Source organism: Globicephala melas, chromosome 5, assembly GCF_963455315.2.
Source record: "Globicephala melas chromosome 5, mGloMel1.2, whole genome shotgun sequence".
In the NCBI taxonomy this organism is placed as follows: domain Eukaryota; kingdom Metazoa; phylum Chordata; class Mammalia; order Artiodactyla; family Delphinidae; genus Globicephala; species Globicephala melas.
This window is the reverse complement of record NC_083318.1, coordinates 63,380,191-63,401,675: the sequence shown is the minus strand read 5'-3', so window position 1 is coordinate 63,401,675 and position 21,485 is coordinate 63,380,191. Positions and strand designations below refer to the sequence as shown.

At 35.2% G+C, this 21,485-nt stretch overlaps 1 protein-coding gene across 1 annotated transcript in view; it reads left to right on the top strand.

Annotated features, from left to right (window-relative positions):
* Positions 1-4,003: 4,003 nt before the first annotated feature.
* TMEM156 (transmembrane protein 156) overlaps positions 4,004-21,485 on the top strand; it is a 50,519-nt gene continuing 33,037 nt past the window's right edge. Inside the window, 1 exon segment of the mRNA XM_070045527.1 lies at positions 4,004-4,143. Coding sequence (XP_069901628.1) covers positions 4,056-4,143 — 88 coding nt within the window. The 5' untranslated portion in view covers positions 4,004-4,055.

Genomic DNA, 21,485 nt, shown 5'->3' with positions numbered 1-21,485 from the left:
AGCATGCAACGTACGATTATTTAATTAAGACTTTTTTCAATTAGAATTATAGATACACTAAAGTATTTCCACAATCCAACTCTCAAATATGAAATATAAACTTAGGAATGTTAAACACTAGTACAGTATCAACAGTCTCTTGTGTTTTAGATTTATTAAGGTTTTATTCCTTCATTGAGATAGTAGAGAGAAGCCCACAGTGAGTTTGCAGATTTGTAGTCATCCTCTTTTTATAATCTGATGTTTGTGAAGGTACTTTGGAAATTGTCATAAAATGGGGGAGAAAACCCCCACCATATACAAAATAAAAGGGAACACGACAACCTGGGGAAAATGTTTGCAACATATATGGCAAAAAATATGTATTCCCAATAGAGAAAAGAGGCCCATAGAGCAACAACAAGGATATGAGTGCTCCCATAAAAGACATGAAGAGGCAATTCAAAAGAGAAGAAATTCAAATTGCCAGTAAATATGGAATATGTTCAGACCTACTAGCAATCAGAGAAACACAAATTAAAACAAGTTTTGTGTTTTTTTTCCCTTTCAAATTGACAAAGGTTAGAAGAATAAAATGGCCAGTGTTGAAGTTTGGTGGTACAAGGGGACCCCCATGCACTGTGGGTAGAGTATATGTTGACACAACTTTGCTGGGAGACAGTTATCTATATGAATTAAGAACTTCAAAAATCTTTATGCTGTTTGTCTTCATAATTCTACTCTATAATCAGACTTGCACAAAGATATATGCATGTGACTATTCACATTGTGGTGCTATATAAAAATTTTTAACGACAAATGGAGTATGCTTAAATAAATTTCGATCTATGAACATTAGAAAATCAAATAGTCTTTATTTTATTTATTTTATTATTTTAACATTTTTATTGGAGTATAATTGTTTTACAATGGTGTGTTAATTTCTGCTGTATAACAAAGTGAATCAGCTATACATATACATACATCCCCATATCTCCTCCCTCTTGCGTCTGCCTCCCACCCTCCCTATCTCACTCCTCTAAGTGGTCACAAAGCACGGAGCTGATCTCCCTGTGCTCTGCAGCTGCTTCCCACTAGCTATCTATTTTACATCAAATAGTCTTTAGAAATAACTTATTCTGTAGAGTTTTCATGTTTGGCTTACAGAGAGGTGACGGTACAGAAATATGAAAGAAAGGAGAGCACAGATGCAAGGGGGGACATCTAAAGAGGAGTGTCCTTTACCCTTACATACTTCTCAGGCTCTGGGAGTCTCCTGGGCTTCTCACAGTACCTCAGGGTAAATATTCACATTAAATTCTAACAGTAACTCAGAGTCACACACTTAAAGGTTTAGAGCTTACTACATCTCTGGCCTTCAAAGCCACAAATGACATTGTTAAACAAAGTTTCTTACACACCACTAGATGCTTATCTACTTCTTTGTTTCTTACTTTTCTGCTGCTTCAGTTCTACCTTCAAATTAAAATTAAATAAAATCAAGAGTTAGCACAACCCATATTTATTTATTTCTAAGGCACTATCATTTTAAGTTGGATTACCTACAAGAAACTGCAGCCTAATTCTTAAATTTTCGTGATTGGTGGTGTTTAAAATGCAAATATTTAATGACATACTTTATGTGGCAATGTCAGTAATAAAACATTTTAGTGGAGTCAGAAAAAGCAAGATACTTCAGCTCTTTTCACCCTTGCTATTGAATCTTGGAGGATTTGACCCAAGGGGTACTTGGAACTTCTTGTTGGCTATTGTTCTGCTAACACTTTAAGCTATTAGTAACTGTAAGCAGAAAGATCAAAAGTATTTATGAAAATTAAATTCAAATATAATAGAACAATCGAGGACAATAAAAGATTCTTGAAATATCTGAAGGAATATCACAATTTTCTCATGATTTGCTAAATCAGAGATGATACACTGGTATCCGGCAAATGGATTATAGGCCAGGTATGAGACACTGAACCCCTACATCCTCAGAGCAGCCAGGCAGTGGCCTGGGACTAAGGGACCCTGGACTGGCCTCCTGACATCCACCATCTGTACAGCACCAGAGAAGCCAGCTGCAGAGAACATGGAACAGCCCATTATTGACAAAGGACCCATGATGCCGCTAGGCAAGTTTATCTTCTAGGTGTTCAGGAATAAGTTTAGCAGCCTGAGTTCATATTGCGGGGAAGGGAGTAGCAAGGAAAGAAGCAGATCTATAAGAAATACTACCACACAAACAAAAAGCTCACAAATCCATAAAATTTAATATGGACAAAAAAATTAATAAATGAACCAAAGCGCTGTCGTTCATAGAAAAGGACAGGTACTAACAAAAGTAGTTTCAGGGCTTCCCCGGCGCAGTGGTTGAGAGTCCGCCTACCGATGCAGGGGACACGGGTTCGTGCCCCGGTCTGGAAAGATCCCACATGCCGCGGAGCAGCTGGGCCCGTGAGCCCTGGCCGCTTAGCCTGTGCGTCCGGAGCCTGTGCTCCGCAACGGGAGAGGCCACAACAGTGAGAGGCCCGCGTACCGCAAAAAAAAAAAAAAAAAAAAAACGTAGTTTCTGTAAAATCAAAATTAAAGGGGAAAAATATAGAAGTGGTTTAACTGCTCTTATAAGAAAATTCATCCAGGAATTAAACTGACTTAATAGTTCTATGTCAAGTAAATACTTTCTTGATCAATTTTATCGCCATTGGTAAAGTTATGGTTGGAATGTTTGTATTCATAAATAAGAGTTAGAATGTCTGAGGGAATCAAAACAGGGTCAAAATGGGGAGTAGAGAGTCCACTGACCACTTAGTGATACCTGTAAGAATTAAGGAACAGGGTTTCCCATCCATCCTTACCAGAATCTCTACTGAAGACACTGCCTGACCTGTAATCCAATATATCTCAGTCCAGTAATTGGTGCAGGCCATAACTCTCATCAATTTCTCTCTTCCTTTGAATGATCCTTGATGCTGGTCATAAAATAAGTCCTATATTTGAAGTCATACACCCATTTTGACTGTTCTTAGACTCAAGTCCTAAGGTCCATGATTCCCATTTGTCCAACAAATTGTTGCACCCAATCAGAAGAAAAGACAGTTAATTCATATTCACAATATATTCACAGGATGACCTTTGTTCCCTGCTTCCTACCTCCAGCTCACCCATTGTTCCATAAAGCTCAGGGCTGGGTGGGTAAAGAACAAGAAATAGGATAGATGGAAATGGATGGGTGGTGAGGGTACAAGAGGGAATGAGCAGGGAGAAAAGATTGGATATATCTGATACCATTTTTTTTTTTAAAACCAGAAAACAAGAACAATAGAATAAAAATACTTGTTTGCACATATTCTATATTCACCATGAATTTTACCTGCCCTTCATTTATATTCTAAGATGATGCATTTTATTTCACTGGAATTATTGTAATGAAAGATCTTTTTTTGAAATGGGAACTGAAAATGTGGATTCTGTAACAATAATCACTGTATTTATAGGTATAATGACAATAAGTACCATTCTATTGCTTTTATACAATGTAGTAGAGCCAAAATTTTACATGTGTCTTTTTAATTTATCCTTACCTTTTATACTGTTTACTGTCTTCTAGACATATTGTTTTCTGAACACCAGAATCCAGGACAATGCACTTAAAAGTGGGTCAATAATCACTTAATAAGTAAATGAATGGATGACGTTCTTACAACCTGGACATAGCTGACATTCATCATTTCACTTTGGGTGAGTATATTGTGGGTTTATATTTACTCACACCGATTGGTAAGTGTAGGAAAATAGCTTCAAATTTAGATGAGAACAAGACCCCTTTTCTTCCTGAGATCATTTCTTTATTCCTTCTTGTTTAGAAGATAGTTTGAAAGTGCTTGTTAGAAGATAGTGTTCTTAGTGGAAAGTGACTCAAAAATGAAGTCTCAGTTCAAGGCCTCCTTTTTATAAAAAAGGAAGTGAGTATGAGGTAAGCTGTATAAACAAAGTACCGCAGAGATGAAACTTAAACCAGGAAGAAACATGCCATCAATGTACTTGATGAGAACACATGTGTCATGTGAAGAGACATGACAAATACAGCCCTCCTTAAATTACTTTTGGCCATGGTAATCACGTTCATTTTAATTTTGCCAGAATATTTCAAGACACCAAACAGTGAGTATTTAATTACAATCTATTTTTTCTTTTTTAATTTTTAAAACTTATGTCAGCTAATGGTTACAGGAAAGGCCTTTGTTTTTGAGTACATGTTGTGTGGGCTGAAGTTCTATGCCTGAAAAGCTAATAAAATGAGATGGCAATTTTAGTTGACTGTTATATAGTACAGTATAGTACAGTACTTAAGTATTGTAGCATACAACAATGAAATGAAAAAATGAAAAGAAATACTTGAAATCTGTAGTCTAGCTTTCAAACACTGAGTTTACAATAATCTCATCATATGATTTTGCTCTTTGAAAGTTTCCTTCAAAACAGTTTTAATTATGCTTTTACATTCTGGAATTATTTTATAAAGAAAGTAACATTTACTATGTTAAAAATGCTTGAATTCCCTCTATCACAACTATTTCACACACATCACTTACTGTCACTTTATGGAAATGTATTTAGATTTTTTTCAAAATAAGATGGGTGCAAATTTAAGCACGTGTATGCCTGTGCATATTTGCAACTAGAGAAAAATGGAACAAAATTAGCTTTGTGTGTATTTCAGAAAATTGTGATATTGCTGAAACCTAGGGTAGGAAAATAAATAGATGTAAATTTAAACTATGTTTATGTGTCAGTAAAAGATTTGAAAATATATTAGTGTGATTGTTTGAATGGTAATTGTTCTCCCTAGCATTTCATAAGAAGAAAAAGTAAAAAGAAAATGTTGTGTTCTATCATTAAAAAGTTATCATATGAATTTGATTAAAATCAGAGAAAAGCTTATATTTCATGACTTTTTGCAATGATTATTTATTATTGCATATACATAATACTAAGTGGCCAGATGAAAATACTTTTGCTAATAACATTTGGTGACATATTGCAATGATTATTTAATATTGTATATACATGATGTAAAGTAGCAGATAAAATTTTTTTTGATAAATAAACACTATGAATGTCCATTTTGTGAATAATTGAATTTTTCAAATTACTCTTGGTTTTCTGGCATTATGTTGCTTAGATTAAGCAATCATAGCATATATTTTAATTCTTGATTTCACTGAGTGAAAATATAAAAGGAATAGTTAGAATTGGAATGGAGATAACCTATTTCAATTTTTAAGCTATTGTGGGCTGAGGGGTAGCTCATTTAATAGCTGTCTAAGGTAGATCAGATAGATGTATCTAGCACCTCTAAAGAAAATCAGGTTGGATCTAATGAAAACCAGGTAATCAGTCTAAAAGATTTAATGATCTATTTGCTAAGTATTGGTTAGTGTTTTGTGAGAACTGGTGACTACAAGAGCATGTTAAAAGTTTTTCTTTTGGGGGCAGATGTCTCGACAATAATCAACCATCATTGATAATGATTTTGTACTCTTAGTTTCTTAACTGATTACAATAGCTTCCAATACTACCTTTACTGCCTCCTAAAATTTAAAATACCCATTTCTCTTTTCCTTGTCCAAGAGCAACGTAGATATTTCCTCCAACTCTTTTTAGAGTGATGGATTTATCTGAGAATTTTGTTTCAAAGGAACTCTCCTTGGAACCAACAAACAAAACTGTTTGAAAACCACCATTTTGTCCTAATATCATTTTGTGGTAGAAGGAATTTTGCACAGAGCTGCCATAAATGAAAAGTTGATTCTTAGGCAAAATGTTTTACACATGCAATAGTGTAATAATAATGCTTTATATTTTATAATGGTTTATGGATCACCAGGAGCAAGTTTATATATCTTCATTTTATACAGTTCTATATTGATTAAACTAAGGGCACATAATTGTTTTGTCTTTTTAAAAAATAATATTTTTTTTTTCTTTTTTTTGCGGTATGTGGGCCTCTCACTGTTGTGGCCTCTCCCGTTGTGGAGCACAGGCTCCGGACGCGCAGGTTCAGTGGCCATGGCTCACGGGCCCAGCCGCTCCGCGGCATGTGGGATCTTCCCAGACCGGGGCACGAACCCGTGTCCCCTGCATCGGCAGGCGGACTCTCAACCACTGCACTACCAGAGAAGGCCTAAAATAATTTTTAATCACAATAAGTTGCCTTATGAAATGAGTTGACTTGTTAACTGATGTATTTCATAAAATAAAATATCTAGTAAGATTATTTAGATGATAAGATAAAAGAGTTCCAGAAGTGCTAAAATTAACCTTGAGAGTTTCCCATGTAGTCTTACCCTTCCTATCAGTTATTTGTGTCTTTTTTCCATTCTTATATTCTATTCACTTTAATTTCTAAGATAAATATTATAAAATGATTTTTACTTGCAAATTATTTATTGATACACTGTCTTTAACATGTCGAATGAATTCAAAAGGAATCTTAATGAGGAATAATGTATTCACCAGGTTTAATAGATTTGATTTCAAAATAATAAATCCTCTGAAGGCCTAAGTTAAAAATAGAACACTGTGTTTGATCATTTTTCATCAAGAATGTATCTGAATAATCATTACACAGAATATTCAATTATTATAATTACATAGTATAAGCTATTTAGTCTAACTTTAGCAAAGATGGGGAACTTCTTTAATGGTGTTTGGGACTTCTAATAACTTTACATTGGTTTGCACTGGCAAGATAGCTTATTCTAGTTTTCAGTTTATTGGAAAGGCAGCTTATACTAAGACACAGTAGTTAATATAACAGTTTCATACTCTTACATTGCATTAGGTAATAGAGATATAAAAGGGTATGGATATATTTTTATTCAGAGTTCTTGAAATTAAGGGAGCTGGGTTGTTCCAAATAAAAGATGTTTTACCAACCTGCTTTAGGTGGACTTACAGTGTTTAAGAGAGAGAGAGAGACCTGGTTAACTCATATAAATCTCAGTGATCTTTATTTATTCTTTCACTTATGAATAGTGTCTAACTGTACTAGGAACCCAAGGCTACAAAAATGAAGGCAATTCTTCCTTCAAAAAGTTTTCAGTCAAGGGGAGGACTGACTGTTAAATAATTAAATACAATACTGTAATCATGAAAATAGCAACGTTAAAAAGATGCAATGGGAACATAAAAGTTGCTTCCAGTCCTGTCTGGGGGAGGATGTTTCTTCCATTTTCATTCACAAAGAGAAATAATTGTCAGAGTTCTAATGATCACCCAATATTTCTCCTTCGCTACTTGCAGGAGCACTTTCTAAAAGAAGCAATTGTTATTGATTTTCAAATAAAATATATTCGTATTTATATCTCAGAAATTCTTGAAGCCAGAAATTTTAGTGAGTTATGTGAGTATATTCCTGACTTTGGTGACGAGGAACAGGAATAGCACAGATGAAAACACCTCATACCTAATTTCATCTAGCTGTTTTGACTTCCTCTCTTACTTTTTTTTTTTTGCGGTACGCGGGCCCCTCACTGCTGTGGCCTCTCCCGTTGCGGAGCACAGGCTCCGGACGCACAGGCTCAGCGGCCATGGCTCACGGGTCCAGCCGCTCCACGGCACGTGGGATCCTCCCGGACCGGGGCACGAACCAGTGTCCCCCGCATCGGCAGGCGGACTCCCAACCACTGCGCCACCAGGGAAGCCCGCCTCTCTTACTTTTAAGAGCCAAACTGACATACACTATGTTTACCAGCTTTCATTTCCCTTCCACTTCACACTTTCTGATGGAAATGGCTGTATAGTGAGCAGTGCAATGGAAGAAAACAAAGGATAAAGGAACCTCAAATACTTACAAACTATAGGATAAACCCTGAAGTATATGAGCGTATGTACATATTACTTATGTCTATATTATAAAGACCAGTGTAATCAGGGTAACTGCAATTAATTTGAGAAATTCTTATCTTAGTTCTCAAAAAATGGGCACTTTATTTTCTTATTGGCTGATGCATTAATAATTTAATCAGTAATCCCCAATCAGGTCTGGGATATAGTCATGACTATTAAAAAAAGTTTTTTAAAAATTTAACAAATATTTATACATACATCTGCAGGTATTATACACCAAGTACTTTTACATATAATAACTTATTTTAACTCATTAAAGATTTCAACTCATTAATGGTGAAGCATCATTCTCAAGGGAGAATATTCTGAAAATCTACAGGAAGAAGGAATAAGCCTAGATGGATAAATTTGCTTTTTTAAAGATTTTATTTCTTACTGATTTTTCTGAATCATTATAGTTTTAAAATGGCTACTAATGGACATGGTATTTTTACATATATATCTTAGACATACATACTGGCAAAAAAATTACTGCTGAAAATAATGCTTTTCACTGCTTTGGCAGAATTGGCCTTATTCTCTCATAGGCGAGGTTACAACCAATAACCCTTGCTTGGGAAGCTTTCTCATTACATGTCTCATTCATCTGCATTAGTAGATAAATGTTCTCTCGGAATATCTTTTTTGTTTTTATAGAAAAAACGGCTTTCTCTAAAACATTAATATGGTAATGTATATTCCCCTTATACCGCTCTGTTTCTTTTCTCCATAGCGCTTACCACCTATATTATTTACTTATTTATTGTTTATAGTTTTTGTTGCCTGATTTCTCCAAATAGAATGTAAGCTCAGTGAAAATGAGGGTTTTTTGTCTGTTTTGTTCATATTTCAAGCACTTAGGACGTACTCGGCACATTAGAAGGCACTCAGTTTGTGCTTAAGTGAAATTTCTGAGTCATATTGTAAAGGAAATTAAAAATATTATAAAGGAAATAAAAAAGAAAATGCTTTCTGGAAGAAAGTATTTCCCATCAGACCCTCACAACCATCTTTTAATTTAGGTAGGTCAGGCATTATTATCCTCATCTTACATTTCTGAAACATAAAATTTCACCACAAACCTAGAACTTTTAGGTTGTGCACCCTCTGAAATTTATTTCACAGAATCTTTTACTTAAAAGATATGCATCACTTTACCCTGAATCATTTACCTACCATTTTTTTCCCCAATGGAGAATTTCACAGTGTGCATTTACTTTCCTTGTTTTGACAAATAAAACCAGTAGTCTCTTTCTTATGTCCCAAACCTGCCATTCATATACTGCGACCATAGGTTAAAAGTGATCCCAAACCTTGCCCCTTCCTCCTAGGAAATATTTTATATTGTCTTCCCCAAATGATCTCTGAATAAATCCATATTCTCTCTAGACTGCCCTTTTCCTAATCTGGTTAACACCATGGATATATCATCCATACACAACATGATATTTTTTCACCCTTTCCCGCTCAATATTGCTAGAGAAGCTTCAACTATTGTACTCAAATGGAAATATAATAGAGTTTTTGCTATTGAAATTGATACTCTTTTGAGTCTATGCCAGTTGTTAAAGAAGCAGACCTGTGACCAAAGGAAAGCAATATATATTAACTAACGTCTCTGTAAATTAGGCAGGTAAGCCATGAACTTCTATCCTGGCAACCAATATGCATATTTTAATTCTTGTGGAATAGAAATTTATCATGGCATATCTTTTATGCAGTTTATGTGGTTAGAGACAAGAATTTTTTAATTAATAAATTTAAGTATAATTGACTTACCATATTATATTAGTTTCAGGTGTACAACATAGTGATTTGATATCTTTATATATTACAAAATGATTGCCACAATAAGTCTAGTTACCATCTGTCACCATACAAAGTTTTTACAATATTATTGATTATATTCCCTATGCCGGACATTACATCCCTGAGAGTTAATCTCGCTCATCTATTTCACTCTTCCCCTCACCCCTCTCCCCTCTAACAACTACCAGTTTGCTCTGTATGAGTCTGTTTCTGTTTTGATATGTTTATTTTGTTTTTAGATTCCACATATAAGTGAAATAATACAGTATTTGTCTTTCTCTGTCTGACTGATTTTACTTACATAATACCCTCTAGGTCCATCCATGTTGTCACAACTGTCAAGATTTCGTTATTTTCTATGGCTGAGCAATATTCCATTGTATATACAATTGACCCTTAAACAACACAGTTTTTAGGGGTGCTGACCCTCCTTAAAGCAAAAAATCCATGCATAACTTATAATTGGCCCTCCAAACACGCAGTTCCTCCACACCCACCCACTGTTCTGCATCTGCAGATTCAACCAACTGTGGACCTTGTACTGTAGTATTTACTATTGAAAAAAATCCATGTAAAGTTTGGACCCATGCAGTTCCAAACCTGTGTTGTTCAAGGGTCAACTGTGTATACCACATATTGTTCATCTATTCATCTGTCGATGGATACTTAGGTTGCTTCCATATCTTGGCTATTGTAAATAATGCTGCAATGAATATAGGGATGCATATATCTTTTCAAATTAGTATTTTTGTTTTCTTTGGAAAAATACCCAGAAATGGAATTGCTGGATCATATGGTAGTTCTGTTTTTATTTTTTGAGTAACCTCCATACTATTTTCCATAGTGGCTGCACCAGTTTACATTCCCACCAGTAGTGCACAAGGGTATCCTTTTCTTCACATTCTTGCCAACACTTATTTGTTGTATTTTTATAACAGCCATTCTGACAGGTGGTATCTTATTGTGGTTTTGATTTGCATTTACCTGATGATTAGTGATGTTGAGCATCTTTTCATGTGACTGTTGGCCATCTGTATGTCTTCTTTGGAAAATGTTATTTGGGTCCTTGGCCCATTTTTAATTTAGTTGTTGGATTTTTTGCTGTTGGATTGTATGAGCTCTTTGTGATATTAATCCCTTATCAGATACACTGTTTGCAAGTATCTTCTCTCATTCAGTAGGCAGCCTTTTCATTTTGCTGGTATTTTCCTTCACTGTGCAAAAGCTTTTTAGTTTGACATGGTCCTGTTTGTTTATTTTTGCTTTGGCTTCCCTTGCCTGAGGAGACAGATCCAAAAATATTAATAAGACCAATATCAAAGAACTTACTGCCTATGTTTTCTTCTGGAAGATTTATGGTTTTAAGTCTTACATTGAAGTCTTTAATCCATTTTCAGTTCATTTTTGTATACGGTGTGAGAAAGTACTCCAGTTTGATTCTTTTGCATGTATCTGTCCAGTTTTTCCAACACTGTTTATTGAAGAGGCTGTCTTTTCCTCATTGCATATTCTTGCCTCCTTTGTCATAGATTAATTGATCATTTAAGTGTGGGTTTATTTCTGGGCTCTCTATTCTGTTCCATTGATCTATGTATCTGTTTTGTGCCAGTAATACTCTTTGATTTCTGTAGCTTTGTAGTATAATTTGAAATCAGGGAGTGTGATACCTCAAGCTTTTCTTTTTTAAGATTTTTTTTTTAAACTATCCGGGGTCTTTGTGGTTCCATACAAATTTTAGAATTATTTGTTCTAGTTCTGTGAAAAATGCCATCCTTGCATCTCTGGGATAAATCCCACTTGATCATGGTGTATGATCCTTTTAATGTATTGTTGACTTCGGTTTGCTAATATTTTCAGTTATATTGGCCTATAATTTTCTTTTTGTTTTTGGTGGTGTCTTTATCTGGTTTTGGTATCAGAGTGATGCCGTCCTTGTAGAATGAGTTTGGAGGCATTCCTTCCCTTTAAATTATCTGAAATAGTTTAAGTAGGATAGGTATTAACTCTTTTTAAATGTTGGGTGGACTTTACCTGCAAAGCTCTCTGGTCCTGGACTATCGTTTGTTGGGAGTTTTAAAATTATTGATTCAATTTCATTATTGCTAATCAGTCTGTTCATACTTTCTATTTCTTCCTGATTTGGTCCTGGGAGATTGAACGTTTCTAGGAATTTATCCATTTCTCTAGGTTGTCCTTTTTATTGGTATATAATTGTTTGTACTAATCTCTTATGATCCCTTTGTATTACTGTGATGTTGGTTGTAACTATTCTGATTTTATTTATTTGGGCTCTCTCTCCTTTTCTCTCTCTCTCTTTTAAAAATTTTATTTATTTATTTAATTTATGGCTGCGTTGGGTCTTTGTTGCTGTGTACAGGCTTTCTCTAGTTACAGTGAGCAGGGGCTGCTTTTCGTTGCAGTGTGAGGTCTTCTTATTGTGGTGGCTTCTCTTGTCGCAGAGCATGGGCTCTAGGCACGCAGTCTCAGTAGTTGTGGCGCACGGGCTTAGCTGCTCTGTGGCATGTGGGATCTTCCCGGACCAGGGCTCGAACCCATGTCTCCTGCATTGGCAGATGGATTCTTAACCACTGTGCCACCAGGGAAGCCCTCCTTTTCTCTTTATAGTCTGGTGAAAGGGTCATCAATTTTATTTATCTCTTCCAAGAACCAGCTCTTAGTTTCATTGATCTTTTCTTTTCTTTTCTTTTTTCAGTCTCAATTTCATTTATTTCTGCTCTGATCTTTATGAGTTTTTTTCCTTCTGCTAACTTTGTCTTCCTTTTCTGGTTCCTTTAGGTGTAAGGTTAGATTGTTTACTTATTTTTCTTGTTTCCTGAGGTAAGCTTATATTGCTATAAACTTTCCTTTTAGAACTGCTTTTGCTGCACCCCATAGATTTTGGATTGTTGTGTTTCCATTTTCATTTGTCCAGGTATTTTTTTATTTCCTCTTTAATTTCTTCAGTGACCCATTGGTCACTTAGCGGCATATTCTTTGGCCTCCATGTGTTTGTGTTTTTTCCAGTTTTTTTCTTGTAGTTGATTTCTAGTCTCATACTGCTGTAGTCAGAAAAGGTGCTTGATAAGATTTCAATCTTCTTAAATTTACTGAGACTTGTGTTGTGGAGTAGCATGAGATCTATCTTGGAGAACATTTTATGTTCACTTGAAGAGAATGTGTATTCTGCTGCTTTTCTATGGAATGTTTTATGTATTTCTATTACGTCTGTCTGCTCTAATCTGTTGGCCAGTGTTTCCTTATTGGTATTATGACTGTATGATCTGTCCATTGATGTAAGTGCGGTGTTAAAAGTCCCTCACTGTTGTTGTGTTACTGTCAATTTCTCTCTTTACATTTGTTAATATGTGCTTTATGTACTTAGGTGCTCTTATGTTGGGTGCATATATGTTTAGAGTTGTTTTACCTTCTTGGATTGATCCCATTATCCTTACATAATGTTCTTCCTTGGCTCTTGTTATAGTCTTTGTTTTGAAGTCTATTTTGTCTTATATAATTATTGCTACCTCAGTTTTCTTTTTCATTTGCATGGAGCATTCTTTTCCATCCCCTCACTTTCAGTCTGCATGTGTCTGTAGATCTGAAGTCAGCTTCTTGTAGGCAGCATGTATATGTGTTTTGCTTTTGTATGCATTCAGCCCTGCTATATCTTTTTTTTTTTTTTGCGGAACGCAGGCCTCTCACTGTTGTGGCCTCTCCCGTTGTGGAGCACAGGCTCCGGACACGCAGGCTCAGTGGCCATGGCTCATGGGCCTAGCCGCTCCGCGGTATGTGGGATCTTCCCAGACCGGGGCACGAACCCATGTCCCCTGCATCGGCAGGCAGACTCTCAACCACTGCACCACCAGGGAGGCCCATGCTATATCTTTGGATTGGAGCATTTAGTCCACTTAAATTTAAAGTAATTATTGATAGGTATGTACTTACTGACATTTTGTTAATTGTTTTGGGGTTGTTTTGCAGTCCTTATTTGTTCCTTTCCTCTTCTTTTGCTCTCTTGTGATTTGATGATTATCTTTAGTGTTATGTTTGGGTTCCTTTTCTGTTTTTTGTATGAGAATCTATTATAGATTTTTGGTTAGTAGTTACCAAGAGGTATATATGACAACCTATAATATATGTAATTGTTTTAAGTTGATGATCTCTTATGTTTGCATGTATTATAATAACCCTGCATTTTTACTATCCCCCAAATATTTAATGCCTTTGACATCATATTTTACATTTTTTTGTTTTGTGTATCCCTTAACTACTTATTGTAGATATAGATGATTTTACTGCTTTTGTTTTTTAACCATCATAATATAAGTGGTTGATCTACTGTTTGCTTTCACCAATGGGATTTTTCCCTTTGTAACTTCATATTTCTAGTTGTGGTCTTTTTTTTCCACTTAGAGAAGTTCGTTTAATATTTCTTGTAAAGCCAGTTTAGTGGTTCTGAACTCTTAGCTTCTGCTTATCTGTAAAACTCTTTATATTTCCTACAAATCTGAATGATAGCCTTGCAGGATAGAGTGTTCTTGGTTGTAGGTTTTTTTCCTTTCATCATTTTGAATATATCCCTTCTGGCCTGCAAAGTTTCTGCTGAAAAGTCAGCTGAGAGTTTTATGGGAGTTTCCTTATACGTAACTAGTTGCTTTTCCCTTGCTGATTTTAAGATTCTCTTTATCTTTAATTTTTGCCATTTTAATTATAATGTGTCTTGGTGTGGACCACTTTGGGTTCATCTTATTTGGGACTTTCTGTACTTCTTGAACCTGGATGTCTATTTCCTTTCCCAGGTTAGGAAATTTTTTAGCTATTATGTCTTCAAATAAATTATCTGCACATTTCTCTCTTTCTCTTCTCCTGGGATCCCTATAATGCAAATATTAGTATGCTTGAAGTTGAAAAAAATTCCTTTTTCTGTTCAACTTGGATGATTTCCACTACTTTGTCTCCTAGTTTGCTAATCTTTTTCTCCGTATCATCTAATCTATTGTTGATTCCTTCTAGTGTGTTTTTTATTTCAGTTATTGTATTCTTTAGCTTTTGGGTTCTTCTTTATATTTTCTCTTTGTTAAACCTCTCACTGTGTTCATTTATTCTTCTGAGTTCATTGAGCATCTTTATGATCATTGCCCTGAATTCTTTATTGGGTAGATTGCTTATCTCAACTTCATTTAGTTCTTCTGGGATTTTGTCTTTCTCCTTTGTTTGGAACATATTCCTCTGTCTCCGGATTTTGCCCAGTTCTCTGTGTTTATTTATATGTATTTTTTAGGCCATTTACATTTCCCAGTCTTGGAGAAGTGGCCTTATGTAGGAGAAGTCTCATGGGGCCCAACAGAACACTCCTTCATGGTCACTGGAGCTATATGCTCTAGGGGTACTTCCTACTTGGCTGTGTGGGCCCTTCCGTTGTTTTGGGGCCAACTACTGTTTGCACTCTGGTAGGTGGGGCTGGCCCCTGGCTGGTTGGCTGCCAGGCTCTGCTTGTGTGGTGGCTGCTGGCCAGCTGGTGGAGCCAGGTCCTGGTGCAGCTGGCTGTGGGGCCTGCGGGGGCCTGGTGCTAGTGGCTGGCCTGCTAGTGGGTGGGTAAGCCCCTGATGCTAATAGGCTGGAGGGAGGACTCCAAAACAGCACTTTCCAGCACCTGTGTCCTTGTGGTAGAATGAGCTCCCAAGAATGGCTGCCACCAGCATCTACGTCCACAAGCAAGAATCTCAGGTGCTTCCCACGTCGCTGGGAGGCTCTCCAGGATCAGTCTGACCCAGGCTTCTTTCAAGCCTACTTCTGTGCTGAGACTTGGGGGGTGTGAAATTTTCAGTGGAGTCCCTGTTTCCTACAGCCCTCTGACTCTCCCATATGTAAACCTCTCTGGCCTTCAAAACCAAGTGTTCTGGGGGCTCATGTTTCTGGTGCAGAACCCCTGGGCTAGGGAGCCCAAAGTGGGGCTCAAACCCCTTGCTCCTTGGAGAGAACCTTTGCAGTTGTGATTATGCTCCCATTTGTGGGCCACCTACCTGGAGGCCTGGTCTTGACTGTGCCACGTCTCTGCTCCTCCTTCCCATCTAATTGTGCTTTCTTCTCTGTATCTTTAGTTGTGAAAAATCTTTTCTGCTAGTCTTCAGGTTGTTCTTATTGATAGTTGACCTATAAATATCTGTAATTTTCGTGTGCCTATGGAAGGATGTGAGCTCAAGATCTTCCTACTCTGCCATCTTGTCTACACCTCTGGCAGCTAATATTTTTAAATTGCTGAATTTAGCTACAGAATATCCAGTAATGATGAAAGATCTTTAGAAACAATTGGCTACGTTTTGTTTGGTTTGACTTTTTTTTTAAAGACATAATTTACATATAATAAAATGGAAAGGTCTTAAGTGTTCAGTTTCATGAATTTTCACAGTTGTATGCACCTATCTATCACCCTATACAAGGTACAGATTGTCATCACTCTCAGGAAGATTCCTTCTGCTCTTTCCCATCAACTCTCCTTCCAACCCCAAGGCAACTTTCTGGCCTAGCTCACCATAGTTTAGTTTTGTCCCTTCTTATACTTCGTTTTTTTTTTAAAATATATTTATTTATTTGGCTGCACCAGGTCTTAGTTGCGGCATGTGGGATCTACTGCCCTGACCAGAGGATTGAACCCAGGCCCCCTACACTGGGAGCATGGAGTCTTAACCACTGGATCACCAGTGAAGTCCCTTATACTTTGTATAAATGGAATAATCACAAAGTATCTACTTTTGGTCTGGCTTCTTCAGCTTAGTATAATGTTTCTGAGATTAATCCATGTTATTGAGTGTATCAGTAGTTCCCTTCTGTTTATTGCCAAGTAGCCCATTGTCCAAATACACTACAATTGCCCTTTCAACCACTGGGTTGTTTCCAGTTTTTGGCTATTATAAAAATGCGGTTATGAACATTCTTCTACAGATCTTTGAATAAATATATATCTTCATTTCATTGGATAACCATCTAGTAGTGAAATAACTGAGTATATTTAATTTTATAAGAAATCACCAAATGCTTCTCCAGAGGAGTTGTACTCACTATAACTCATGGTAAAATTTATCTTCTCTGGTTTATATCTAATATATTGGACCAATAAAACTTAGAATATATATATTGTCTGAAATAATCCATGCTTCCTTAGAGTTCCCTGACAACTGATTAACAGAGGAATAACCTAGGTATTGGGAAAATATGACATAAAGTAGTTTCTGGAGCTCCTGTTGTGGGCCAAACAATGAAGATTTTATTATAAATTATCACTTACTTTTGAAGTTCAACAGATAGATGAGACTTCTGTTCTTGCAGTTATACTTTAAAAAACACTTCTGGCACAAAATATCTAAAAATACGAGATTAAACATATTAAAAACTTTAAAAATACATAGTTGAACTGATAAGAAAATAAAAAAACTCCTTAAAGTTGGAAAATGACTAGAAATTACAAATCTAGGTGGATAAGCAAGAGTGAAGAAATTGGTCACCTCAGGAGCATCTACCAATTCCTGGTGGCTAGAGTCTCATTTTCATTGGGCCATGCATGGGCAGGACATGTAAGTCTGGGACTCAAAAGATGATATGCTCCATGAAAGAGTAATCAAGGAAAATAACCTGTTGGTTTGTAAGTAAATTTTGTAAGGAAAAAATTCCTTTGAGAGTCTGGGAACACAAGATGGTCATAATTTGGATACTGAGGGTCATTGTCTATGAGGTGTGAAAAGCCCAATCCAAAAATTTAATTTAAAGTGATTTTGGATTAATGGTGTCGTTAGACATCAAGTAGAGGCAAACACAATCCTCTCTGGAGGAAAATACCTTCAAACCAGATCTCAGATATTCCTGAATAAAATTCTAAGGAACATGTGCTACTATCAAAAATCATAAAACATATAAAGACTCCAGTTGACAAGAGTCAACAGAAACAACAAATATAATCGGATCTTTAAAGAATTCAGATATCAGAATTATGAGATATAAAATATAAAATAAGTATTTAATTTGTTTCAATACATTAAAAATGGTATCAAAATGTATGATTAAGAAACAAGATTATTAAATATAACCAGGCAGATTTGAAAAAGAACCCTACTAGAAATTCTAATTATGAAAATATAATAATTTGAAGTAGAAACACAAGGAATGCAATAAATAGATTAGATGCAACTGAATAATGAATTAATGAAGTGGATTGTAGATGTAAGGAAATTACTTAGAACACATTTCAGAGAACCAAAGAAATAGAAAATGTGAAACAGAGTTGAATTAGAAATAGCTCTCCATGGGAGAACAAAGGGAGATATTTCTAATTAAACCTATAAAAGGAGAGAAGAGACAGAATGGGGAAAATGTTTGTAGAGATGTGGCTGATAATTTTACAGAAGCAATGAAGGACTCAAATCCTCAGATTCAGGAAACCCAATAAATTCTAGATAGAATAAATAAAAAGAAATTCTGTAGAACATGAAACCTAAAGAGATCTTAAAAATAACCAGAGATAAAGGCAGATTGTCTTCAAAGGAACAATAGTTAGGCTGAGAACTCACTTCTTGAAAGCAACAATGAAAATCAGAAGGCAATGGAATAATGTCTGCTAAGTGCTGGGGAAAATTATTGTCAATCTAGAATTGGTGAGATATATATCTTCAGATGAACAAAAACAGGGAGTGTATAATCAGCAGATCCTCAGTAAAGGAACTGCTAGAGAATTAATTTCAGGAGAAAGAATATAATCCCAAGAGAAAAGACAGAGATGAAAGAAGAAGTGGCAGGAAAAGAACCCTCAACAACAATTATAAACATATGAGTAAATCCAAATAAATCTTGAAAATATTACTGTATAAAACAAAATTAACTACTAATTTGTGTGTTAATGAAAAAACAAGGTAGAACTAAAATGTTGTACAAAAATAGCATTTAGGTCAGGAAGGATGTGATCAGAGTTAAAGTATTCTAAGATCCTTATATTGTTTGAAAGAGGGTAACATTATTGATTGGCTTTAGACTCGTTAAGGATGCCTGTTAAAAATTACTAAAATAATAGAAATATAGTGTCTAACCTGCAAATAACTAAAGGGAAAAACAATGGAATTTAAAAAATCATTAAATCAATAGATAGCAAGAAAGGTAATAGGGAAAGTGGTAAAAATAGAAAGCACTAAATAATATGATGGAGTTAAATTCAAATATATCAATGATCTCAGTAAATGTAAGTAGGTAAATCTATCCAGGTAAAGACACAAAAAATTATCAGGTTAAATTTTAAAAATGTCAGCAATATGACATTTAAACGAGATGCATCTAAAGCATTAGAATATGAGAAAGATAAAAATAAAAGGATGAGGCTTCCCTGGTGGTGCAGTGGTTGAGAGTCCGCTTGGCGATGCAAGGGACACGGGTTCGTGCCCCAGTCTGGGAAGATCCCACATGCCGTGGAGCGACTGGGCCTGTGAGCCATGGCTGCTGAGCCTGCGCGTCTGGAGGCTGTGCTCTGCAACGGGAGAGGCCCCAACAGTGAGAGGCCCGTGTATCGCAAAAAAAATAATAAAATAAAATAAAATAAAAGGATGAGAAAAATATAAGGTGCAAATAGTAACTGAAGAAAGCATGTATCACTGTCTTAATATAAGATTTTAATATAAATCTTAATATAAGATTTTATTATTAGCAATAAAGAAGATCAGTATGTATGGAAAAGAGTTCACGTCACAAAAATATCTATCAGTTCTAAATTTGTATGCCCCTAATGAGATAGCTTAAAAGAGACATTTATAAATTCATTATTAGAGTGGGAGATTTTAAACATGATCCTCCAGTATAAAATATAATCAGACAGATAATAAGAATACAGATGATTCAAATAATTTATATAACTTGTTTTATCTAATGACATATTTAGAATACTTAACTCAACATCTGGAAATACATATTATTTTGGCACACTTATGAAACATTAATACAAATTCACCACATACTAGGTTATGAAAGTAAGCCTCAATAAATTTCAAACAATCTTTAATATATATCTGACTAAATGCAATTAAGCTAGAATCTAGTAACAAAAAGCAAACTAAAAACAAACACTGTATTTGGAAATGTAAAAATAAGCCATGGATGAGAAGAAATCATAATGGAAATTAGAAAATGGTAAAAATTAATGATAATAAAATAACATCTATTAAAACTTGTGGGATATTATAAAAATAGCAGATATTTAGAGAAAATTTATAGCTTTAAGTACTTATATGTAAGATGTCAGAAGAAAGACAGTGAGATAAACCCAAGGAAAGTAGAAGGCAGGAAATAATAAAGACGAAAGCAAAAGTCAATGAAATTAAAAGATACAATAGAAAGGATCAATAAAGTCAAAAGTTGGTTCTTTGGAAAGACTAATTAAATGGACACACTTCTGGAATGACTGATGTATTAGTTTCTTATGGCCACTGTACAAATGACCGCAAACAGTAGCTTCAAACAGCACAAATATATTATCTTACAGCCTGTAAGAAGTCCCACAGAGTTTTCACTGAGCTAAAATCAAGGTGTTAGTAGGGTTACATTCATTTCAGAGGCTCTAGGAAAGAATACATTTATTTTCTTGTCTTTTCCAGCTTCTGGAAGCTGCCTGCTTTCCTTGGCTTGTGGCTTCCTTCCATCTTCAAAGCCTGTTGAGTTTTTCTCCCATCTGACACATGTATGATTACATTATGCCCACCCAGATAATCCAGGATAATTTCCTTATTTTAAGAACAGTTCATTAGCAACTTGAATTCCATCTTTTGCCTTAATTCCTCTTTGCCATATAATATAACATATTCACAGGTTCTGGGAATTAGGATACGGACATCTTAGGGAGGCCATTATTCTGCCTACTAATACTGAATAATCAAAAGAGAGAAGGCACAAGTAACAAATGTTAGGAATGAAAAAGGGACATAGAAATTTAAAATATAATGAGATTATTATGAATAACTTTAAGTCAATAAAGTTAAAATATAAAGACACATTTCTAGAAAAATATAACTTACCAAAACTTACTTGGGAAGAAATGGAAAACCCAAGAATCATACAGCAATAAAGAAAATTGAACTAGTGGTTTAATTTTCCTGAAAAAGCACTAGGTTCAGATGGTTTTATATGCAAGTTCTGTCAAACTTTCAAGAAATGGATTGAACAGATAAATGCAATTTTATTTTTATTTTATTTATTTATTTTAACATCTTTATTGGAGTATAATTGCTTTACATTGTTGTGTTAGCTTTTGCTGTATAACAAAGTGAATCAGCTATACGTATATATATATCGCCATATCCCCTCCCTCTTGCATCTCCCTCCCACTGTCCCTATCCCACCCCTCTAGGTGGTCACAAAGCACCGAGCTGATCTCCCCGTGCAATGCATAAATGCAATTTTATAATAAACCTTTTTAGAAAATAGAAAAAGGGGAACATTTTCCAATTTATTTTTAAGGCTAGTATATCTTAGTATCCAAACCCAACAAAGACAAAAAGGAAAACTTTACAGGCCAATCTCATTTATAAATATAGGTAAAAAACATTTAAACAAAACATTAAGAATCTGATGGCAGCAATGTATAAAAATGATCAAATTAGATTTATTCCTGGAATGCAAGATTGAGTTAGCATTAGAAAATCTACTAATGTAATTCACTGTATTAACTGATTAAAGAAGAAAGACTATATAATCATCTCAATAGTTGTTGAAAGAGTGTTCAATTATATTCAACAGTCCTTATAATTAAAAACTCTTAGCAAACTAGGAATAGAAGA